We start from the raw sequence: 26,735 nt of genomic DNA, 5'->3' as shown, positions 1-26,735 counted from the left end.
TCTGGAGGACACTTAACTTCATTTTTTTTGTTTTTAAATAATAATAGGAACACTGGTGGACTAGTTGTTGTTGAACAGATATATTTTCAGTCATTTCACTTCACAGTACAAAACAGTATCAACCAACATGCTATCAAAACACACATAGCTTGTACTCCATCCTCACCCTTTAAACTCGTACTACAAACTGTCAAAGGCAAAGATTTACTTGTATCAATATGTAGCTTCAATTTGGCAATAATTTACCACTTCAATGTAAAGCTGTATGTTGAGTTGTCCTTGCTGTTTTTTACGTGTTTGGATTTTGGAATATGTCTTTATGTTGCACAAATGATGCCATCTGTGGACACTGCAGACAGCTGCTGCATGAGAACACTCTGTGCAGCCAACCACTGGTATGTATCAACTGTAGAGATCATCTTTCCCTTGGTGTTTGAATAGCTCCATTTAAAGAAGGAAATAAAAATACAGGAGTACAAAAAATTTGACTATCTTTTTTGTTTTGACACAAAGAAAGCATATGAATGCCTATATCCAGCTCAAATGGCAGCAAACTCTGCAAACATGGTGATAAGCCCCTGTCTGTTGTGAGGCTGAAGATATCCACATCCCCTGAAATTCTGGGTGCTGGTGGCTACCTGAGTACATCTCTTCGTGAAAGTCCATGATATCTTCCCCCCTATGTTCCTGCTATATCTGTATAGTTGTCTCCAGTTCAGCTCCCCCTGACTAATCAACTGACATTCCCTGCCATGTGGGACTGTCTTCCTCTGGACATACTCATCAGACTAATACTGCCTCATGGTCCTTTGTCAGCCACTGATTGGCAGAGGCACATATTATGGCCTGCAGAACAGTTCACCAGACCTTTCATACAGATTCATGGCCTGAATCCCCCCCGCATTCCCCCTGACACCTAACCAGAGATAAAGCTCATAAGGAAACCAAAAAAATAAAGAGAAGACAAGGGAAAAAAATGTAAAAGTAGATCCAGTGGGCCTAGCTGCATTGAACTTTTGCCTCCCCCTGCGCACACACACACACACACACACACACACACACACACACACACACACACAAAATATTTTCTCTCACTTCCTTCCTGCCACCCATGGGTACACTTACAGCCATCATCCAGCAAAATTGTTAAGATTATTTTGCACTGCCTACAGGAACTCAGACAACTACAATATCATTGTTTCCAGCAGTGTGCAGTGCTCTTTACCAAACTTGGATCCATGAAACATGGATCCAACCCTTTGTAATCACTATGCTTTTTTTTTTTTTTTTAAGAAGTAGTGTGACATAAAACTCCTCAGCACTTGGCCTTAGCCAAGACACAACACTGTGACGCAATATAATACACACTCAAATGCTGCAACACTGCTCCGTGGATTCCTGACAGCACGTTCTTGCAGTTGTTAACTGTGTCATTTATGGGAATGAATTCTTAACCCAGTAGACACTCCAGTCTCAAGAATATTCTGTGTCAGTTGTTTGAACAAATTGTAAATGAGAAGCTATGTATGTCTCTTGAGACAAGGCGTCTTTTGGCCAACTCCCCGTTTGGATTTCAGGAGAGCTTGCCCACAACTGACAGTTTAATTCAGCCGATGTCAGCTATAAGAAAATTTTATGCATTGCCAACACCTCATAGCTGTTTTCTTTTACTTACGAAAGACCTGTTCCACCTCACAGCATTGTCACTTCCTTACACATAATATAAGTTTAGGCTCCCTCCCAATTTTTTAACCAGAACTCACTCTCTCTCTCTCTCTCTCTCTCTCTCTCTCTCTCTCTCTCTCTCTCTCTCTCTCTCTCTCTCGCTTCACAGCCCCCCCCCCTCCCCCCCCCCCCCCCCCCCAGTATTCCAGTATTGTTCATACACAAGAGATTCTAGCTCTACAGAGGATAATGCAGTCCATTCTTTCTTTCTTTATCTTTTCCTTTTTTTAATTTTTAATTTTATTTTTGGCAATTCATAGGTTCACAGAGGCTAAGAAGTGTGTTGTCTCAATGTCCATATATGTCAATAACTTTTGTATGTACTTCAATTCTTCCACAATGAATGTTGCTGAAAACTTACAAGGTGCCATAAGGTAAGTGTAGTCTCAGGCCCTCAATCTTGGCTTCCAGTTTTCCACTGCCAAAACCTGTGTTATGCACTACAGCAAACACAGGGATGTTCATCTACATCCAGAAGTATACTTTCATAATGAACTGCTCAGTATTATAGAGTCAGCTCTCTTTTAGGGGCTTCCATTTCATGCCCGTTTGATGTGATCACCACATGTTTGCCAGCTTAAAAAAAGTCTTGGTTGAAACTTGACTCTCTCTGTTGCCCCAGTAACACCTGGTGTGCAGACAGCTCCACCCACTTGCATCCTGATGAAACCCTTGTCTTAGCTCAACCGGATTATCGGTGTCTGGCTTGTGGAACAATGGCCCCATTGGTGTTACAACTACCATAACCAGTTGTAGTGGTGACTTCTGCCACCAAATATATCAGGCTGACCAAATGTAGCAGGAAGAGTTAGAAGGCACCGTATTAAGACTCGTCTGAGCTTTTGAAATGATTTGTTTGTTTCCACTACTGTGCTCCATTCACCTCAGTACATGTCACAGGGTCCCGCAATGCTGAGGTCAGTGCCCCAGCGACCCAGTGCAATGTGCTGCTGTGCATCAGCCTTGTAGGACTGCATTGTCAGGGCTGCACCAGCAGCTGGCTCAACGGTTTTCTTCCCTGTTGACTCAGCGCTGCTCTGCTGGGAGGCACCGAGTGGCCTGCTGCTTCTTTCCTCACTGGCATAGCTGAGATCACAGCTACCACAAGCGTCGGCCTCAGAGGGTCGAACCAATGACCCGCCGTGGACTGGCACCCCGTGTGCTGGCACCCCGTCTGCTGCTGCGTGTAGCTGGTGATGTGACACGCCCCGCTGTCCAGGAGAGCTGCCACACTTGAATTGGATCTTGTTAGAAACCCGCACCTATTTATAAACGGCTTTGTGCCTCTGTTTTGCTAACGCGTCACTCCGAGTCACTTACTGACGACACCTAGGTTATGCCAGTGGACCCCTTCTGCCTGTAACTTGCACCATGCAAACTGCTGCATTTACACTTCTAGCAGTTTAACGGCCCTGTAGCCTCCATTCTACTTCGCAACCGCTGCTCAGCGTAACTTAGTGTCAACAGGCCCGTACCCCTGTGCTCAGAAATGTTGCACCGAATCTAACTTTCCTATCTTAAACTGTGGTGCCACTACACAATACACAGTGGTGAGGTATGACTTACAAGTTGTGCCTTTAGAATGAGCCCTGTGGACAGTCTCCAGACAGAGGCCAGGGGTTTCTCCTCTACAAATCAGATACTTACTTTTGAATTATGCAATATATGTCCCCACTTTCAACAACTGATTCCCCATATCTTTTTCTCTGAGAAGGGGATTCACCTCCCAAAAAGATGACCCAGGTCTGCTGTTTCAATAGTAGTTCATCTGGAGTCTCTTCCCTCTGACTTTTTGCCTTTCTCTGTTGAATCTTCGTGTCAGTTCACCTTTCTGAACTCCATGCCATGGTGCAAACATCATCGTAAGATCAACTGTGTCATACCCTCCCAAAGAAAATGGTAGAGACCTCTGCTGTTGTTTGTTCCTCGAAGTTCTTGTTGGTTGCAATATTTTTACAGCAGAATTATTGGCCATTATCGAAACCCTCCAATAGACATGCACTCTACCTCCTGAAATTTTTTTAATCTGCCGTTATTCTGTAAGCAGGCTACAGGCCATAAATCGAGGTTATCCTTGGGAGCCTTTAGTTTCAAACATACACTACCTTCTTTCTGACCTCTGTGGTACTGGGAGCTTGTTTTTGTTCTTTTGTACTCCAAGCCTCATTGGGTTTCTACGGAACAAGCTTGCCAGTTGGTTAGCAGAGGAGACTACAAAGACGATAATCTTGGAGATGGGATACTGGGATCTGAATTTTGATTGAAAGTGTCTCATCAGCTTTTAGAGGGTTGGAATGAGGAATAATGCACTGTGGCCATTTCAAGCAAGTTATAAGCAAGAAAAATGTCCATGGCCATATGGCGTTCTACAATCCACCTTTCCTGAAGTGACTCCAGTATCACCCATACCTGGGAGACTCAATGTAACGTACTCAGGTGAGAGGACACACCCCGTTGTAGCTGTCATCCTTCCTTTCATAATTAGTTGTTGTCTACATTTTTTACTGTTCTGTGACTTGAGAATTCTGCCAATCTTCTGAAGTCAGCTGGGCGCGGATGGGTGGCTGCTGGTCGACGTGGAAGTTGACCTCACGCTGCAAGATAAGCTGCTACTACTTGTGGCTGGTGCAGCTCTCCCACCTAACAGATTTGATTACTTTTTAATAGGTGTCTTTATGTCACTTCTTATTTCATCCTATACATCAGATGATACCACAGAAGATCAAATTGGCTGTCCACCCTTTCCTCATCATGGAATCCTTTATGCCTTGATTGTTAAGGGAAGAAAAGACTTGTGAATGTTCTGTTTAGGATCCCTTTAACACCCTTAATCAATTAATCAACCATATTTTCTTTATTTCTTGGCTTACCCTTGTACTTGTTTATGATGAAACTTAAAAGTCTATCATTCTAGAAACTAAAGTTTATTTCAGAAGGGGGGAAGTAATGCCTGTAAATTTTTTTATGTGAACACTCTTGAGGTTTTTTTTTTTTTAAAAAAACATTATTAACATTTTACCTCTATACTTCATTTCAACATATTTGTAGCACTCTGACACTAGCGGGCTCCAAATTATAGTTTGTAACACAGCGGTGTGTAATATAACATGCTGCGACATCTGCAAAAATCCAACACTGGGGTTCATTGTCATCGATCGTCCTCTATACAGTTCTGACTTGGCCCCATCCAATTTTCATCTGCTTCCAAACTTAAAGAATACCTTCGAGATCTTTGCTTTGCTAGTGATGAAGCAGTGCAAGCAGAGGTGGGGTTATGGCTCTGTCAACAAAGTCAAACATTCTACAGTGATAGTATCAACAAACTGGTCTTTTGTAGGGAGAAATGTGATCGTCACCATGGTCACTATCTTGAGAAATAAATATGTAGCCATGAAGAGTAAACATGTTGAAAGTTAATAACATTTGTTTTGCGTATAAAGACTTAAGAGTTTGCACATAAAAAATTTGAGGCATTACTTTTCAGCACACCCTTGTAATCTGATTTTGCAATGATAAGTAAACCATTGACATGTGCTAGAATTACAACTTTGGAGGAAGATTTTTAACTTAAATCAAGTGTAATATAAGTTTCCTTTAATTTACATCCATGGTCACAATCTTTTCTGTTTAACAGATTACCGGTTTCGGTCTTTAATGTCCATCATCAGATCTGTCTCATAAAAACAAAGTCCTAATGCACTGCAGCCATAATGGCATGGTCAACTGTTAAATGCGGAATCAGCACCAGCATCGTTAAATACATATAAATCACATCACATACATGAGTCATGTTGTCAGTGAAACATTAGGACTTTGTTTTTATGAGACAGATCTGATGATGGTCATTAAAGACCGAAACCGGTAATCTGTTAAACAGAAAAGATTGTGACCATAGACATAAATAAAGGAAACTTATTACATATACGTGTCACTGTGTCTTGTCGCAACGATGTTGCAGCTTGTGAAAGTGTACGATGTTCACAAACAAATTTTTACTCTTAATTAAGGAGCATGTAGATTTTTAAAAATGAACATCAGAAGAATATTTGTCAGTGTCTTGAACTGGAAAGTAATGACCTTATTCTTTGTTGCAGGGCAAATGCAACAACATCATTATTGTCATCATCATCATCAGCAGCAGCAGCAAATATTCAGGAAAGAACATCACAAATTAGTACAGAGGAGGAAGCTTTTGGGTATGAAAATTTGATAATTTAATAAAACTACATAAAGAAGGTTTATTCATACCTATTACCATTTTTTATCTTTCTACTATTGCTTCTCCATTTTCTAGAAACAAGTTTTAATTTCAATTACACTGTCAGCAGCAGCTTTTACCATTGGTACAAGGTCTAACGTTTGGGGTGTGAAGAGCTAGCTAAAATATAGGATTATACATGTGCATCTGTTCTCTCCCTCCCTCCCTCCCCCCCCCCCTCCCTCCCTCCCTCCCAGTTGTATGTTTCACCTTACTGATATATCACTGACATGCAGAGAACCAGTCAGCCTAGACAATGAGATCAAATGTAGCAACGGGTGTAGTGTTGTAGAAACATACAAGAGAATCACAACAGATGAGTAGGACACAACAGTAGTGTACTGAATATGCAAATAACAATAGAACTGGTGAAGTAAGAAAGTGCTGATAACCGAATAGAGATGTAGCAGAAATGATTGTCATGAATAATTTAAAAGAAAGAAATTAAATGTCATCAGCACTGTAGATATTATTTATCATATGAAAAGCATCTCCTTTGTTGCAGTGGTTAATTAAATCATTGCTGCAACTACAATGGAAGGGTATTTGTTGAGAGGCCAGACAGACATGTGGTTCCTGAAGAGAGGTAGCAACTTTTCAGTAATTGCAGGGGCAACAGTCTCAGTGATTGACAGATCTGGCCTTGTAACATCAGCCAACATGGCCTTGCTGTGTTGGTACTGTGAACGGGTGAAAGCAAGGGCAAACTACAACCATACTTTTTCCTGAGGGCATGCAGCTCTACTGAGGGCATGCAGCTCAACTGTATGATTAAATGATGATGGCTTCCTTGTGGGTAAAATATTTCACAGGTATATTAGTTCCTCATTTGCATGTCTGGGCAGGCATTACTGAGGAAGACGTCGCCATCAGGAGAAACAAAATTAGCATTCTGTTGGTCAGAGCATGGAATGTTAGAGCCCTTAATTGGGCAAGTAGGTTAGAAGATTTAAAACAGGAAAAGGATATGATGAAGTTAGGTATGGTGGGAATTAGTGAAGTTTGGTGGCAGAAGGAACAGGGCTTCCGGTCAGGTGCATACAGGGTCATAAATACAAAATCAAATAGGAATAATGCAAGAGTAGGTTTAATAATGAATAAGAAAATATGAATGCAGGTAAGCAACTATGAAGAGTATAGCCAGTCTCAAGTACCATTTTCTATTCTTGATTGTTATCTTGTACAAGGGCAGAAGAAAGTCTGCTTTACCTCCTTCTCCCACCAATTCATTGTCGCTCTTTTTTTCTTGCTGGCCCATTCATGGGTATCTTCTCTTTCTTTTTGCAGTAATACGTGCTGCATGTCCCAATCAGCTGAATACCTGTCCGATTTGACTCCATATGTACTGGACAATTATCATTTCATTTGACAATGGTGAACTTTTTTCACTATCAATGCAGTTATTGTAAGCTACTCTTCCAGCTTATTTTTAAATTACTATTGCAACAAAAAGGTCATCCTCTGATCTTAGTTTTGTTGAGTGCCCAGGATGCATAAATGTTCATACACAACAAATGGAGTAAGCAGTTCAGGAGAAGAAAAGAAACTATCAAAGAAAACGTTTAAGTTGCAGGTGAATCCTGTGTAAGCTGAAGATCCCTTCTCCCAAAGGAGGTATTCCTGGTGGAGGTCTACTTGCCCTTCCCATCAATCATTTAATGCCTGTGAACATAACCACTAGTATCTGGCCTGCACCAGCTCTAGTGATAACTTGTGCAAAATTTTGCCAGTGTGCTGCGATATAAACAAACAGATTGTGTTTCACTGTATCAACAACTTAATATTGTTGCAATGTTAGCTTTACCTTATTCACTAAGATCAAGTTTATTGTTTATCTGTTTATGATTTTGGCCATGGTTTTCCAGCAATGCTTTAATGTGTTCTAGGTCTTTCACACCTCCTTTACCACACACAACACTGACAACAGTAACTGCCACATTGCAGGACTTTGATACATCCTACGATTACTCATTCATTTTCACAATGCTCATAAACAAATGATTCTTATAAATTTCTTCCTTTCTTTCCCTTCAACAGGTCAGATATGTTTGCTAGTGGTTTTCTGTCAAATGAAAAGATTAATTTGAAATATTGAATTTATCTGAGTGTCACTGGCCAGCAGTTTTCAAAGAATTTTATTGGAGGAGTAGTCAGTGTAAGATTCGGGTCGCTAGGTTTAATATTCATAATATCACTAGAATGAGGTTGTTCTAGAATATCTTTTTCTGCCAATGTCATACAATGTTCCTCTTACATGTAGGTGTTTTTCCACTAACAAGAGAGTTGTTTGCTTCAGGCTGATGGTCATTGTGTAATTGGGTTTGGTTTAATAGAGCTGAATGCTAAAACTGTCCTAGAGGATGATCTATTGGTACTTTCAGATTCATTATTTTCAGTTTCGGAAGAGTCACTACTTTCTACTTCATCTTGCAGTGTATATTCTTCACTAGAGTTACTGGAATCCTCCAAATCATCTTCACTATTCCTATTTAGAATTGGACCTAAAGTTCCCAGCTTTTGTACCATAAAATGCCCTGCAAGAGAATACTAGTTTCAGATCAACTGATTGCATAAAGCAAAAGATTGACTGAGGCTGACAGTAAACGCCTTGTGTCTACATTACTAGCTTTCAAATATGACACCTGATTTCTACCACATTTACACTGTTTGCTTATCATCTACAATAAAAGACATAAACTTAACATCATGATTTTTCACCTAAAATAGCAAAGCTTTTTCAAAATAAAGCTTCTAACATACACTTTAGGCATTGTATAAATTACTTGAAGCATTTATTCTGAGTTCACACTGATAACAATTGAGGATTACAAAGATTAAAATCAAACACTCACCTGGCACAAATCTCTGTGCATTGTGAAACTGTAACAATCACGAGCTTCTCAGTGCTGCCATCTGCAGTCACTGAAGTAAAACGAATATGTAGCATTCACTGACCAGAAATACTGAAAGAAGGCTGTCTGTCACAGACTATCCCTTCCTACTCAAAAGTATGTCTGCATTTGTAGATGTTAGGCAATAAAGGGTAACGTGTGCAGTCCAGCACTCACTTTTCATAAATTGAGTTAGAAAACCCGTCAGTGCTTTCTCTTCTCATAGATAAGTGCCTATTAAGTTATTTTTGGTGATAGTTATTGTCTTATGAAATTTCTTTGCTTATAACTTTTTTTTTAGTTTGGAAACTGTTGCCAGAGTAGTGTTTACCCCACAGGGGACTCGCCGTTCTTTGGCGGGTTAATGCTTGCCTACCATGGGGTTCCAGCTTTTGTAGCATCTTTTCCCTTCCATGCTGCATGTCTATCCTCTTGCCATTCTTTTCCCCCTCCCTTGGGGGAACATGTCTGGGCTGTTTTTGGAAATGTATTCAGCATTTTTGGCAGTCAATATTGGAACACTCTCCACTGTTTTTTGTTCCTTTTTTTCTTTCTTTGTTCACCTTTCCGTATCCTTCCTCCTCTTTGGTGTTTGTGGTTCCTCTCTTTCTTCTTCCTCACTGTGCACTTCTGAAGGCTGGCCCTCGTGTCGGACATGTAACAGGTTACTGGGTAATGCATAATTCCCAGCAGGTAGGATTGCACTTACCCCCTGGTACAGGCCAGGCTCAAGAAGGGGTGGTTGCCTGAACTGCTACCTTCCCAAATTGCCAATTGGTCCCTCTGCCGGGTTTTGGGGAGATGTGACCTCAGGTGTGAACAATCACCTAAGGTGGGCATGCCCCCTCCTGAAGAGGGCCCCCAGTTGCAAGGAGCGTGCCGCCGGAGATACTGGGAATCTGGAGGATTTTCTCACAATGAGCCAATCACAGTCAACAGCTAGAAACATAAACAGAATGAGGCAAACAATTCAAAGACCCTCTCAGCTGCTCCATGGTCCCTCATGGTTTCACATACTGGAGGTGGTCAGTCCTGCGCTATGGTAAATCCGTTTATTATTCAGAAAGGTGTTGATGCAATTGCTGGCCCTGTGAAATCTTACTCTCGTTTGTGCAATGGCACTTTTCTTTTGGAGACTACTACTGATTCTCAAGCACAGCAACAGCTCACAACTTGACTCTTCCATGGCTATCCTGTTCATGTCTAGGCCCATCAAACACTGAATTCTTCCTGTGGCGTTATTTGTACAAAGCTACTCTATGGTCTGACCAAGGCAGAAATCTAAACATATCTCTCAGATTAGGGTGTCATTGTAGTCCATCAGGTGATGAAAAGAGTAGATGTCTCCTTAGTGCCCACACACACTCTCTTTCTCACTTTTGATAGAGTGGTTCTTCTGTTAAGATCAAAGCAGGTTATGAAATTATCACAGTCAGACCATATATTCTGAACCCAGTGTGGTGCTACCAATGTCATCTTTGCAACCCCACTTGAGAGTCCCGTCGAGGCCCAGCCAAATATGTAATCCGTGGTAGTGATGCTTATGAGGGTGATTTCCAGCCTCCTCCTCCCCACTGCATCAACAGCCGTGGTGACCATGCTGCCTCCTCCCGTGCTTGTCCAGTGTATCTCGATGGGCGGGCTGTACAAGAGATACTGGTGAAGGATAAAGTCCCTTACCTGGTTGCTTGCACATTATTGATTAGTCAGAAACCCCTTGTTTACCATCTGGCACCTAAATTACAGTTCTTTCTACATCTTGCTCCATGAAGGAAATGGCTACACAGACATGTAACCTCAAATTCAGCACCACTGTTGTGAAATCACCTAGCATCCCCATCTTCTCCTCCATCTGTGCAACACGCCACCATAGTTTTGCCACATGGTGCTAAGTCACCAGCTATGCAGTCAGCAGGTCGGAAAGGACAGAAGGAATACTCCCTGAAGTCTTCCTGCATTCCCCCAGCCACAAACATCTGAGTTTTCTTCTGTCAACCAGAAAAGCCAGTTTGGTCCCTTAGGAATTCACACACATTCACCAGAAAAGTTCCAAGAAGTTAAACAAGGGAAAACAGTCTTCTCCTTCACTGTCTCGAAGATCCTCTTCTACAGTGTTGCACATGATACCCTCACCCAACCAACAACCTTGTCGCCAGTGCGCACCACCAACCGTCTTTCTGCTCTGGGCTCCACAGGTCAATAGAAGGAGAATGCCGACACTTCTGTAGACCTCATGGAGCAGGATCCTCCTGCCTCTGTGCCCTGTAGCAGCTGCTGCTGAGGTGACACCCATTCATTTCTTCCTCATCACGACTCTCCTCCAACGGATTGTTTGCAGTCTTCAATCCAACAAAGAGGATTTATGGCTGCTCTTAGAATTGCACCATCCACTTGTTTGTTGCCTTCAAAATTGCATCCTCACGACTGCTTTGAGCTCTTGCATTTCTTCCCGATCTGTTTTGAACCCCCCCCCCCCCCCCAAGGGCGGCATTCCATCTAATGGGGGAGTAAGAAATGGCCTGGTGCAAGTCTTTCAATTTGACACCACTCCGGCGACTTGCGCGTTGATGGGCATGAAATGATAATGATTAGGACAACACAACACCCAGTCCCTGAGCAGAGAAAAACCTCTGACACAGCCAGGAATCGAACCTAGGCCCTTAGGATTGACAGTCTGTCGTGCTAACCAATCAGCTACCGGGTGCGGACATGGGGGAGTCATGCTGCTCATACGGGACGACGTTCATAGTCAATTCATCTCCCTGACTACCGATGTTCAAGCTATTACAGTTTGCCTTTTCCTTCCTCACTTGACATTGCTCTTTGTACTGTTTATATCCCTCCGTCATTTTATGTCAACGGGACAGACTTCCTCTAGCTGATTGGGCAGATAACTACCCCTTTCTGCTGCTTGGTGACTTTAATGCGCTCCATCCCCTTTGGTGTTCTTCTGGAACCTGTCCAAGAGGTGCCCTCTTGGCTGACCTTCTCAATCAACTAACCCTCTTCTGCCTTCATACAGGAGCACTCATGTTCCTTTTAGACTCCATGCACACCTATTCCCATTTAGACCTATCCTTCTGCACTGCCCAGCTTGTGCATCATCTCAAGTGGTCCATTATCTCTGACAAATACTCAAATAACCATTTCTCATGTGATATCTGTTTGCTGACTCCTAGCCCACCTGTGTGTACACCCAAATGGCAGCTTAGTAAAGTGGATTGGAGGCTTTACTCCTCACTGGTGACATTTGATGGACAACGTATCCCCAGTTCTGATGACCAGGTAAATATCTTACAGAAATTATCCTTACTGCCACAGAAAATTCCATTCCTCACACTTCCTCTTTACCACACCATGTCTCAGTCCTCTGGTGGATTGAGACATGCTGCGATACAATTCGTGCATGGAAACATGCTCTCTACATTTTTAACCATCATTGTACAAAGGCAAACTGCATCCATTATAAACAGTTGTGTGCACAGTGTCATAATGTTCTTTGGGATTGTAAAAAAGCTAGCTGGATTTCATCCAATATTTCTTTGAACAGTTCCACTCTCTTTTCTGTCGTGGGCCAACCTCTGACTTCTTGCTGGGACCAATATCCATTCCCCAATTTCCAGCCTGAGAGTAGCAGACAATGTCATTGTGGACACTATTGATATCTCCGACACCTTGGGCTGCCATTTTGTGGACATTTTGAGCTCCTCCCACTATTACCCAGCCTTCCTCCATCGGAAACAAGTAGAGGGAGCTTGGGCAATATCCATCTCTTCTCAGAATCATGAGTGCTACAATGCCACCTTTACTGTGAGGGAGCTAGATCATGCTCTCACTTCATCCCGATACTCCACCCCAGGGCCAGACGATGTTCACATTGAGATGTTGCAGCACCTTTCTCTTTCGGGCAAGCACTTTCTGCTTCCATACGTGCAACTGTATCTGGGCAGAAGGCACATTTCCCAGGCTCTGGCATGAAGCCACTGTTATACACCTAATCCTGATAAGGACAAACATCTTCCTTCTAGCTACCACCCCATTTCTCTCACCAGCTGTGTTTGCTAGGTGATGGAACGTACGATTCATGCCCAGCTGGTATAGTGGCTTGAGTCTCACAATTAACTAACCACTGAACAGTTTGGATTTCGAGTGTGCCATTCTGTAATTGGTTACTTTGTCCAACCATGTCATGAATGGTTTTTGCAGGAATCCCAGATTGTGGTCATGTTTGTTGATTTGGAGAAAGCCTACAACACCTGCTGGAGGACTGGTATCTTCCATACTCTCTACACATGGGGCCTCCATGGCCGCCTGCCATATTTCCTCAGGAATTTTTAAAAGACAGTTTTCAAGGATCATGTGGGTTCTGTCTTGTCGGACACCTTTTTCCAGAAAAACAGTGTGCCTCAGGGTTCTGTCCTCTTTGCTATCACCATTAACCCTACAATGGCCTGTCTCCCTCGGGCATCTCTGGCTCCCATTTTGTTGATGATTTTGCATGTCTTGCAGTTTTCCATGGACCTGTCTCATTGAGCAGCATCTACAGTGATGTCTCAATCATCTTTACACATGGAGCATTGACACTGACTTTCGTTTTTCCACTGACAAAACCATCTGTATGAATTTCTAGTGGTGCAGTTGGTTTCTTCAACCATCTTTATACCTTGGGTCTGTTGCTCTTCCGTTCATTGAAACTACGAAATTCTAAGGGCTCGTGCTCAATAGGAAACTTTCTTGGTCCTGCCATATGTCTTACCTGATAGCCCGCTGTATGTGGTCCTTCAATGTCCTACGTGTCCTCAGTGGAACTTCGTGGGGAGCAGGTAGAACCACCCTCCTCTATTTATACCGGTCCCTTGCCCATTTGAAATGAGACTATGGGTATTTCGTTTATGCATCCTCACTTCCATCCCTCTTACGCTGTCTCAATACTATCCACCATTGTGGCATCCATTTGGCCACTGGTGCCTTTTACAATAGCCTGGTTGAGAGTCTGTATGCTGAAGCTGCCGAACTACCACTGACCTACCACCGTGACTTGCTCCTCGGCAGAAATGCATGCCATTTGTCTGTCATGCATAGCCGCTCATGCTATGCCCCTTCTTCAATGACTCCTTTGATTACCAGTATGGGGCGTGTTCCTGTTCTCTGTTACCTTCTGGAGATCGCTTTCAGCTGTTGCTCCAGTAGCTTAACTCCACGCTGTGTGCAAAATTCCCTGTGAGTGTAAACTCTTCCCCACCTTGGCCCATGTTCATGTGGACCTTCATTCATTTCCTAAGGGCACTGCTTTAGCCTCATTCCAACATCTTCAATTTCACGACCTTCGCGTGGAAATTTGTGATAGTACCTTTGTGCACACTAACAGCTCTCAGACTGACCATGGTGTCAGGTGTGCCTTCATCATTGCCACCAACATTTTTCAGTATCAGCTTCTGGAACACTGCTCATTATTTACATTAGAGCTCTTTGCCCTTTGTCAGACCATGCAATACATCCATCAACACAGGCTTTTCAGTTGTGTCTTCTGCTCTCAAAGCCTCTGTGTGTTGTACACTGTCCATCCCTTAGTGCAATGGTCCCAGGAAAGCTGTCACTTGCTCACTCTTGATCGAGCCACTGTGATGTTTATGTGGGTTCCTGGTCATGTCAGTCTGACAGGAAATGAGTTCGCTGATGCTGCTGCAAAGGCTGCAGTCCTCATACCTCAGCCCTTTAGTTCTTAGATTCCCTCCGATGATCTCTGTGTTGCCATCTGCCAGCCAGTGGTGTCACTTTGGCATCACCACTGGTCCTCCCTTCATGGGAACAAGCTCCAGATTATTAAGCCTCTCCCAGCAGCTTGGACAACTTCCTCTCGGCCCTCTCACCATAAGGAGATCATTTTAGCTAAGTTGCGTCTCTCGCACTGTCACTTTAGCCATTGCCATTTGGTATGTGGTGCTCTCCCACTGCTTTTTCCTCATTGCACTCAACTTTTGATGGTCTGGCATTTCCTGATGAAATGCCCTTTTTTTTAATCTCTTTCGTTCTTGTTCATGTTTGCTGTCTAAGTTATTGGCGACATGCAGGCTGTTGACCGTTTAGCAGTATGACGAAGGCTGTTTAATTTTTAGTTCGTGGCCTCCGTTTGTCGGTGGCATATTTTATAGATCCTTCTCCATGTCTCTGTTTTTAACTCTCTTCTCTTTTGTCGATTGGGATTAATGTGTAGTCTTTATTTAACTCCTCTATTTGTCTTTGTATTCTACAGTTCTGATGTGGGTATATATGACCTTAGTTGTTTTTGCACCCTAAAACAAAACAAACAGACAGAGATGTGTTAACCTGTTCTGTTCACAGTTTAGTTGGAGTCCGAACAGCAAGCAACAAAATATGCATTCAACACATAATGAAGACTGCTAGGGGAGTTGTTGAAATATTGCAGAAAGAAAATGACACCATTAACTCTGCTGCAAACCCAGAAACTTTATCAATGATGGAAATTGTTTCTGTGTCTTCAAAATGAGCATTTTGCACTTGCACAAGCAACCTCTTCATTTAATCAGCTGCTCTGTATATAAGCTTCAAAATGTCTTAAAAGATATAATGAAACTTTAAAGATAAATAAACTCAAGTGTTCGTGAGCCTTCAAAAACAAGCTTAAGTACTACACACCTCTATTATTTTGCTTTCAGGAAAGAACACTAAATTGGAAGCTTCAAATGTAGAAGATTGTAAGATTTTTGCAGAAGGCAGACTTCAAGCTTTTGTTCAGCACAAGTAGTAACCAAGTACTAAGATGATTTAGCCCTGTGCTTTCTGCGTATTTTAGACATCATTTGTTTTTTATTCTTGAAATACTTTATTTGCAAATAAGATTATTTCTTGGACCGACCTTCACTTTAGCCAGTTCTCATGTAGTTTTGCATAAGGACTAAAATAAAAATAACTTTTGTTTTCAGATTGAAACTCCTCTCATCATCACTTACATCAGAGCAAGAATGTCTGCTGCAATTATTCCTGATAAGACGTCTGAAGAAAGGGGCTATATACACTGGGACAGGAAATTTTTCTGGAATGGAGTTTAGGTAAAGACTAGTGCTGCTTTTTTTCCAAAATCTGCTTTGTACACAGATTTATTTGCCAATAAACATAATATTGAGTAATAAGTGGATTGTAATGTAAATAAGAATTAAATTTTGAGAGTCATTAATTCAGTGTATGAAAAAGACATCTAAATGTTGGAAAAACTGTGACAGAGGTGTGTTTTTTTTAACATTTGCAGTCAGTTATATTCTGTTGGTGCAGCATCTATTTCAATACAAAGAAAATAAGATAAAAAAGCATGTTTTTGCGGACATACTTGTTGAAAATAGTGATTTTTTCCAAACTGGATACTAAAGTTCAAGAATATCTTGAAAAACATAAAGCTTTGTGAAGTGCAAAACACTGCTCACCTTGAAGAGTAGGTGCAAGCCAAAAGTAAAAAATGATCTTACTTTGTCATAGTGGGAACCACTGCATAAATTTATATTGCAACCACACTAAATATCGCCACCAGAAATGGAATAGTACAAAAAATAGAGACATAGAATTAGTTAACATTCTAGAAGAAGAAAAAAATTGATGTAAAAGTTTTCTTTCTATGGAAATTCCAGGTTGGAATATGAGCAATGTAAGTGAAAGATAGATTGCCACTTCCTGTAAAGATAATGTGCGTGAGGTGTGCTTACTTGTGTGTGTGTGTGTGTGTGTGTGTGTGTGTGTGTGTGTGTGTGTGTGTGTGTGTGTTTCTCTCTATATTTCTTACAAAGGCTGCAGCTGAAAGCTAATGTGTAAGTGTCTTTTGATTGTGCCTGTCTGCAACTTAATGAGTCATCTTTACAGTAAGTAGCAATCTGTCTTTTCCTTACAGTGTCAAGTTTTCTTTCTTTTATCCACACCTGTCAACAACTCAACACTTCTGCTTCTCTGTGTCCGGTCTCCTTTACTACAAAAAATTGATTTAGTTAATATAACACACTAAAAATACACTAAAGAGGCTCACAATACATGATGAATAAGATGTGGAGAAACATTTTGAGTACTTTAAAAAACAATCAACTGTACATCCCAAACTTTCTTTTTTTAGTAAATGTGACACCCATAAATACGCCTGCTAAGCAAGAACTACGATATCTGTTACTGACTACATTATAGTAAGACTAAAGCTGCAGAGCCACGTCAAAGATATAAGTGTTTTCAGAGGTTATAATATAATTTTGACCATTCTGTAGTCATAACAATGTTACCATTTTTTAGTTTACAAAATAAAAACATTACCCAAAAACCTTCAAAAGTCTACTTGATAGAAGGACAAGGACATCTTTATCAAAAGCATCAGTCAGCTAAGCTGTCAAGTTCAATGATGAAATGATGGTATGAAAGTAGAGTGGTGAAATTTGGACTATCTATTGGAAGGAGGCTGCTTAAGAAATTGTTGAAACAAAAAACTGCTGTCACAAGCAGATGTCTCTAAAAATTTGAACAGGCTACACAAGAAACTGTAGCTAGCAGCTACCAACCTTAATTGGGAAATATGCAGAAGAACAAGAAGTGAACCAAATGTGGTTGTAGATTTAGTACACCACAAGTCACAGAATAGATCCATTAATAATATTGAGAATTACATACATCACACCCTATGAAAGCATTGAACTCTGCAGATCAAGAATGAGTAAAATTGGATTGTGTCAGGGTGACTGAGGGGCTTATACATTATGGAAAGCTCTGATCTGATGGTAATGCAATAGTGTGTAGCCTCTAGGTAACTAGGTAATATTGCTACAGTGACACAACAAAAGAAAAACTACAAGTAGTCACAAGAGTAACTGAAAATCATAAAACAACATAATGTAGAACTTGTAAAGTACAGTATACCAGCATTTAAGTACAAAATTTTACTTCTTTTTACATCCAGTTAAGTTCCAAAGAACTGAAATAGGATAGTGATTTCCCTTTTTAAAAAAAGAAAATAAAATGAATACCGAAAATAAGCCTCTTAGACACTGGCTACAAATTATATAGTGTAGGTCTAAACACCAGTCTAAATGCTATAAAAACCGATTTAATTACAGAGGATGATATAGAATTTAAATTGTAAAAAGCATGCTTAGCGGCTGTTTTCACCCACACACAACTGATCAAAAGAAATAGAGTTCAATTGAAGGCTTTGATATGCCAGTAACATATCGAAAGCAAAACCATGAGCAGCAATGCAGAAGAGAGTGTGTGTTGCAGCATTTCAAAGCCACACCATAATACACCAATAACTTTAAATCTAGTTGGGCATACAACTAAAGAAATTATGACTAGTGAAAGAGTAGTCACAGTGCTTAATGTTATGCAATACAACATTGTGTACACCGTAGCTGTGCAGAGTGCAAAGCTTCATAATGCAGAGTCGTCGTCACACCCCCCCCCCCCCCCCCCCCTAAAACCACAAAAAAAACCTCTGCATTATGAAGCTTTGCACTCTGCACAGCAACAGTTATCTCATATTTCACAAAATAATAAAGGTATATATTTGTAAAACCTTTATTATTTCAAAGTGGCCCAGAAATAAAAAGTAATTTATAACATCGACACTCAAACAAACAATTAAATCATAGAAGACATTTTTATTTGACTGAGTACTGTTGTTAACTTATTGTTCATAATAATCTGTACATTCGTTCTGATATGCTATGTATTTCTGAATAATTTTTCATTATGTATATGTCGTAGATAATTATCTCATTTTCTTATGTAAATACATTCCAGCTTGACAGAGAAACCAAGCTCACCAGCTGTTTGCTACTACATCCTGTTACCCTGTGGTTCAAGGAATACACAGTCAGAGCAAGCTTTAATTTGTCTTCTTGCAGACACTGACACAAATCTGGAAGTATTCAGGCCAGAACTGACTCTATATTGTGAAGCATTAGCACAAAGGATTCCACAAAATGCAGTATGTATGTTTCAAGCATGATTGCTCTGGTAAATTATTTTTTTAGAGTTTTGGTGTTGTTTGTAGTCTCACAAAATACTGTAAGTCAAGTGTGTTCAATATTTGGTTTCTAGATAAAATATGACAAAGTCCAATTTGGACTTTGAGAAACAAACCAAATGAGTACAACTTTCAGCATTTTACACAAGTGTGCTGTACCCATACAGAAAACAGTTTGTCAATAAAGAAATCTTACATCTGAAAGCTGAAAGCAGGTGCGGCTGTTGTCTTTTCCAACTACATTCCAGTGAATTAGAAGTCATTAATACTGACAGAAGTTCAGTAGAAGATCTTTTCAGGTCTCTGATGTGACCTGCCACTTTGTGTATACACAATGACTAGGTGGCTAGCAGGGTCCCCAAGTTGCATTTAGTCGCAAGCATATAACAGTCATTTCTAAAGATGAATAGGTCTTTAATCACTGGATCCTTGCATCTGTTCACAAGTGCAGTTCACACGATTATGGGAAACCACATTAAAGTAAGGAAGTTTTTGTTTGTGACTAATCAAACTGCAAAATGAGAAGTAGATGAAAATACAACTGTCACAGAAGAAACTAGTCTGCCATGAAGAGAAGAAAAGTGCTGCAGTTTCTGGTACTCATTAGTGCAGCTCATCAGTCAAAAATTTGTAGTGCCTATTTAACTACAGAAGGCTTCAGTATTCTTCAGTACCCTGTATTGAGTACCTATAGTAGACTTTCTTTCCACAAAAAAAGGATAATGTGGTGATATTCTACAACTAAAGAGATCAATGGGGCATGGAATGACATTTTTTATTGGTTCAAAATAATAATGAGAGTCATTGAGACTATTATGGAAAAGTAAATTAATGGGGCTGTAATTTGATGCCCCTAGTACTCTTTGTACTTCTTGAATATTAGCAATCATTGAAGGCTTTGTGAAATTCATATAAGGTTTCTACTTGTGGCAGCACTAGGCTACAATGGCTGATAGACTCCTGGAACTTGGGGTTCCATCATCTGCCAAATGTTAGAAGGAAAATATGAAGTATATGAGAATATTCTGGGATTAGGCACAAAAGGTACATATTTATGATAGATGGGGAGAAATATCAGAGAAAAGCATAAGGAATGATATTGTTATTCAAAACTTTCCTCCTCCATCTCTCAGCCTGTTACTCCACGTCACATTTTTTCCAGTTCTTGTACAATTTTCTCATCAGATTCTCAAGTGTTTCCATTTGCCTTCAACCTTTCATTGTTCTTTTGCTGGATGAGGCACCCCAAATTTTTAACACTAGAGTCCGTCAGTTTTTTTTGTCTGTCCCTATCCTGAAAAATGAAAATCCACAATCACCTTGTGATTTCTGGTCAAGCAACATGTTAACCACTGCAGCCAAACCCCTGGAATATATTTTTCATGACCAAATTACTAAATACTTATGGAAATTCAATTATCATGACAAATATCAGTCCAGCTTTCATAAACTCTGTAGCACAAACACTGTGTTAATAAAGAGTAACTGATGACCTGAAATATGCCGTGGACAATCATGAGGCCCCAATATAGACAGTGCTGGACTTCAGCAAAGCATTGATACTGTTAGCTGTGACATACTGCTCAGAAAATTATACATCTAAAGAAATCAAAGTCTTGTGTGTACAAATTTTTTCCTCAAATTAGATTGTTCTTTCACTTTGTTGTCACAATTGCTGTTAACTTTACATTCCAGCCACTCCTTTGAAAATTTAAGTGCTGCATCCCTTCGTGTTCCCATACAAGTGCACTCATCTCATGGCATGTGCAAAATCTAAGAAATTTGTTTTTCACTGCAAGCCAAGAATTTTCAGTAGTTAAATATCGGTACTGTTCTTTGTTCCAACAAACAGGAAAATCTGTAGTTTCAAAATTCACCACATTTGCATAACTTTCGTCATTAGTCGCATGGATGGAACAGCTTCATCTATCTCTTCTGTGGTTGGTCTTTTCTTCAGGCAATTCATCAAACTCGTGATGACACAATAAGTACATGACATACAAGTAAAGTTATGTGACCTTTAATCAGCACATAGGCCACTTCACAAATGCACATACTAATTCCGTTTCCGTCCTCCAACGAAAATGGCCTTAATACTTATGCTAATAGTGTTGTTCCCGTGTAGCTGTAGACTGTAGTTATGGGAAAATAGACTTGCACTCAATGAATTTCATAATTGTTGATTTCAATAAAACTTGTATACATATGCTTTGGGGTAAAGATTTCCAGGAATGCCATTCTCACTCATCCTCTTTCAAATAAAGCACTATCTGTAGGGAATAAAAGTGTTGCTGGAAGCATGTTCCCTCGGGAATGTAATGGGGTTCAATTCTGGACCCACAGTTGTTCAAATGGCAATGGTATCTCACGAGTTTTGTGCTCCTCATCATTTCTATGCTGACAAACTCCATCTTCGCCTAAGTGCCAGACGTGATGACATCAATACTGTGATTATTCAAATGAACGATAATCTGTCATCATTGGTAACATGAGCACAAAATGTGGGACCAAAAATAATTACAAAAAAGTCCCAAATACTTTTTAGTATCCCATCATAAATTAATAAGTTATGAATTTAAAGAACAGTTACATCCAGTTCAAATACCATATCAAAAAATAGTGGTGCAACTTTAGATGAGCATTTCAACTGGATGTAAAATGCTGTCACCTCACGTAGGAAGACTACTTCTTGCCCCTGTGCTCTCCAGAAGTTTTGGAAGAGATTTCCACAGAATGTGAAACATGGACTTGTGCCATCATTTGTTGTACCAAACCTCCACTATTTCAATGTAATGCAACACTGGGAGCAGTGAGAACTTTAGATGGTTAGAACTAATCATGCATAAGTGTGTGCAATATATCTGCAACATCTGTCAGTTTGACCATGTCTGTGCTTCATACACCCTGTTAGGTTGGTTGCAAACCAGACACGTTACTTGTCTACCATACAATATGTTTAATTCATTGTCTTGTCAGTGTGCAAGTGCCTCAGAATCTCATGTCAAAAGTTAAGTACCTTTTATCTCATCATAATCATAACACAATGTCTGCCTTACCGAGGATGTCAGCTGCACCTGTCCATAAAACAAAAACAGTAAGAAACTCCTCCTCTGTAGCTGCTGTTGTAAAATTACAAACTATCAGAGCCACAATGAAATCAGAGATTACAGTTTTGTCTGCTTCTTTAAAATAATGACACTGAACTTTTCACAAATTTGATAAAATTGGTAGTTGCACATTGCTAAAATCTATACATATTATAAATTAAGATTCCCTGCTGTGTTTTTTCTGTCTGTATGTTTGGGCTGATCTCAAGAACTACTGTAGGGATTTGGATACAGTTTTCACTAATAGACTGATTCATGAGGAAGGTTTGTGTATATTACACTCCTGGAAATGGAAAAAAGAACACATTGACACCGGTGTGTCAGACCCACCATACTTGCTCTGGACACTGCGAGAGGGCTGTACAAGCAATGATCACACGCACGGCACAGCGGACACACCAGGAACCGCGGTGTTGGCCGTCGAATGGCGCTAGCTGCGCAGCATTTGTGCACCGCCGCCGTCAGTGTCAGCCAGTTTGCCGTGGCATACAGAGCTCCATCGCAGTCTTTAACACTGGTAGCATGCCGTGACAGCGTGGACGTGAACCGTATGTGCAGTTGACGGACTTTGAGCGAGGGCGTATAGTGGGCATGCGGGAGGCCGGGTGGACGTACCGCCGAATTGCTCAACACGTGGGGCGTGAGGTCTCCACAGTACATCGATGTTGTCGCCAGTGGTCGGCGGAAGCTGCACGTGCCCGTCGACCTGGGACCGGACCGCAGCGACGCATGGATGCATGCCAAGACCGTAGGATCCTACGCAGTGCCGTAGGGGACCGCACCGCCACTTCCCAGCAAATTAGGGACACTGTTGCTCCTGGGGTATCGGCGAGGACCATTCGCAACCGTCTCCATGAAGCTGGGCTACGGTTCCGCACACTATTAGGCCGTCTTCCGCTCACGCCCCAACATTGTGCAGCCCGCATCCAGTGGTGTCGCGACAGGCGTGAATGGAGGGACGAATGGAGACGTGTCGTCTTCAGCGATGAGAGTCGCTTCTGCCTTGGTGCCAATGACGGTCGTATGCGTGTTTGGCACCGTGCAGGTGTGCGCCACAATCAGGACTGCATACGACCGAGGCACACAGGGCCAACACCCGGCATCATGGTGTGGGGAGCGATCTCCTACACTGGCCGTACACCTCTGGTGATCGTCGAGGGGACACTGAATAGTGCACGGTACCTACAAACCGTCATCGAACCCATTCCTAGACCGGCAAGGGAACTTGCTGTTCCAACAGGACAATGCACGTCCACATGTATCCCGTGCCACCCAACGTGCTCTAGAAGGTGTAAGTTAACTACCCTGGCCAGCAAGATCTCCAGATCTGTCCCCCATTGAGCAAGTTTGGGACTGGATGAAGCATCATCTCACGCGGTCTGCACGTCCAGCACGAACGCTGGTCCAACTGAGGCGCCAGGTGGAAATGGCATGGCAAGCCATTCCACAGGACTACATCCAGCATCTCTACGATCGTCTCCATGGGAGAATAGCAGCCTGCATTGCTGCGAAAGGTTGATATACACTGTATTAATGCCGACATTGTGCATGCTCTGTTGCCTGTGTCTATGTGTCTGTGGTTCTGTCAGTGTGATCATGTGATGTATCTGACCCCAGGAATGTGTCAATAAAGTTTCGCCTTCCTGGGACAATGAATTCACGGTGTTCTTATTTCAATTTCCAGGAGTGTATTTATTAGTGATATCATATGCCAGATAATTTTTCCATCGGTAGATACCTAGTGCTATGTATGTGAAGCCAGAGCATGTCTCTAATAAAAAATAATACTCATATTGCATGTTCATCATTATGTTAACAATGGGGGTTACAATCTCTCCACTGCAGCCTCTGCCTATCTGAGTTTTTAGTATGTGGAATGTAATAGCGACATTCTAAATGGAAAACTGGTTCCTCAAATGTCATTTTTTTAGATTTCCAGAAGGCTTTTGACACCATTTCTCACAAGTGACCGCTAATCAAATTATGTGCCTACAGAGTATCATCTCAGTCATGCAACTAGAGTCATGGTTTCCTGTCAGAAAGATCACAGTTTGTAGTAAGTGACATAAAGTCATTGAGTAAAACAGAAGTAATATCTGGCATTCTCAAATGAAGTGTCATAGTCCATCTGCTGTTCCTGATCTATATAAATTATTTAGGAGACAGTCTAAGCATCCCTCTTTGATTATTTGCAGGAAATATTGTCATTTGCTGCCTTTTAAAGTTATCAGATGACCAAAACCAATTGTAAAATGATTTAGACAAGATATCTGTTTGATGTGAAAAGTGGCAGTTGCCTCCAGGTAATGAAAAGCGTGAAATCACCCACTTGAGTACTAAAAGGAATCTGCTAAATTTTGTTTATATGATAAATCACACAAATCTGGAGGCTGCGAATTCAACTACATACTTAGGGATTACAATTATGAATAACTCAATCTGGAATGATCACATGGAAAATGTCGGGGAAAGCTAACCAAAGACTATGTTTCATTGGCAAGACACTAGGAAGATGCAATAGGTCTACTAGAGAGAATGCCTACACTACACTTGTCTGCCCTCCATTAGAGTATTGCCATGTGATATTATCTCCTTACCAAGTAGGATTGATGGAGGACATTAGAAAAGTCCAAAGAAGGGCAGCTCATTTTGTATTATCACACAATAGGAGATAGAGTCACAGATATGATACAATATGATATTCAAGTTAGGGTGGCAATCATCAAAACAAAGGCTTTTTCACTGCGGCATAATCTTTTCACAAAAATTTCATTCACGAACTTTCTCCTTTGAATGGGAAAATATTTTGTTGGTGCCCACCTACATAGGGAGAAAAGACTGTAGTGATAAAATAAAAGGAATCAGTGCTCACTTGCAAATATTTAATGTTTGTTTTTGCCAAGCACCATTCAAGAGTGGAACTGCAGGAAAACAGCTTGAAGGTGGTTCGAAGAACCCTGTGCCTAGCATTTAAATGTGAATTGCAGAGTAATCATGCAGTTATAGATGTAGATGAAATTTGTGAACACAACTCTCTTAGTTTTGACTGAAATTGTCCTTTAGAAAAACTAAGTGCTTTTTCCAAACAATCTGAACAGAAACTAGATTGTACAGTGTGAAATGAGGTGTCTACATGCACTGTTGTGGGCTGATGTGTACTGGTTTGGTGGACCCAGCCACCATCTGTATCTATCTTTTTTAAAATCAAACCCCTTACACTTTTTATGATATTACAAATTTAATAATGTTATAATTACTAAAATTAATTACAAATAAAATAGGTCACACTGTGGCATATATAATAAAGTACAAAAAAACTGGCTACTTATGAGAATAAAAAGTGTAACATTTCAGTTTCACATTTACAATATTTTTTTAACAATCTCAAGTTATTAGTTCTTAATATAAAATATGCTTATTTCCTTACATTATTTGCTAATGTTCCTGGCATAATACAAGATTGGATATTTCCATTTGGTTTGCTTGTTTTTTTGGCATCTAATCGAATTTAATCTAATTGAATGAATTTGTGTGTAGCCTGATAATATAATAATGTTTACGAAGCAAACACATATAACTTTATCATAATTCATTAATAATAGCATTGTCTGTATTCAAACACAGCTTATTGACCAGAAATTAGCAGGAATAAATAAATAAAGCCATTAGTCAATATTAACAAATGTAACAAAATGTAGCTTGACTGGTATACTTTGTGTGTTATTGAATATTTCAAAATATGCTTTTGAGTCCATTACATTACACTGTCCATCTTTAAGACAAGCTACACCACACTCTGTGCACTGTTCAATGCCATGTTGCTTTTAAGGAGAAGCTGGACAATTTTCTTCTATCTACCTCATAAAATTTCTCCAAAAATTATTGTATGTGGCCAGTTTCCCCTCTCATCTCCTCCTAGTTACACTTCTTTCTCTTTACATTTCTCAGTCAATCACTCCACTTTCTTTCTCCTATCTTTGAGAGGAACAGAGACAAAGGCAAATGTACAGGCAGGTAGGTTTAAACTTCGAGCTCTAACAGCAATTCACATGACAGAAAGGGAGAGGGGGAAGGCGGCATGGACCTTGCCATTGGTATGGTGGCTTGTCTGCCTCAGCAATAGAGATAGCTGTGCCAGAGGTGCAACCACAGCTGAGTGGTATCTGTTGATCTGTTGAGAGGCCAGACAAACATGGGGTTCCTGAAGATGGGTGGTGGCCTTTTCAGTGGTTGAAGGGCAACAGTCTGGGATGATTAACTGATCTGGCCTTGTAACATCAGTCAAAGTGGCCTTGCTGTGCCATTAATCGGCAGGTGGGCTAGACAATTTAAAAATTGAAACAGATAGGTTGGAGTTAGGTGACGGGAGGAACGGGACTTCTGGCCAGGTGAGTACAGGGTTAAAAATACAAAATCAAATAGGGGTAATGCAGGAGTAGGTTTAATAATGAATAAGACTTTTAATTATATAACAACTCCCCTAATATGAAATTAATCCTGTGTTTCAAAATTATTATTCTAACCATGGTTGCTTTTCTCACATACATATTTGTCCTACTCGTGATGGCACTGGTGTGACTTACTTGCTCTTCCATGCCAAATGATCTCCACCTGCAAATCTATCCCTTCTAGGACTATGGGGCGATTCCCATCAGTGTTGCCACTGTGCTGTAGCGAAGAAGCATAGGGGCAAGTCATTCTGTCACATACAGGATAAATACTTGTAATCTTACAGGGGCCAAGTT

The 26,735-nt window shown here is 40.8% G+C and overlaps 1 protein-coding gene across 1 annotated transcript in view; it reads left to right on the top strand.

Moving 5' to 3' along the window:
* Positions 1-26,735, top strand: part of LOC126278980 (protein Njmu-R1-like) — a 97,049-nt gene that overhangs the window by 29,340 nt on the left and 40,974 nt on the right. The window contains exons 2-4 of the mRNA XM_049979283.1: positions 5,820-5,921; positions 15,819-15,944; positions 18,658-18,844. Coding sequence (XP_049835240.1) covers positions 5,820-5,921; positions 15,819-15,944; positions 18,658-18,844 — 415 coding nt within the window. The remainder of the gene's footprint in view (positions 1-5,819; positions 5,922-15,818; positions 15,945-18,657; positions 18,845-26,735) is intronic.

Source organism: Schistocerca gregaria, chromosome 6 (genome assembly GCF_023897955.1).
Source record: "Schistocerca gregaria isolate iqSchGreg1 chromosome 6, iqSchGreg1.2, whole genome shotgun sequence".
Taxonomy (NCBI): Eukaryota; Metazoa; Arthropoda; class Insecta; order Orthoptera; family Acrididae; genus Schistocerca; species Schistocerca gregaria.
This window is presented reverse-complemented; position numbering and strand designations above follow the sequence as displayed.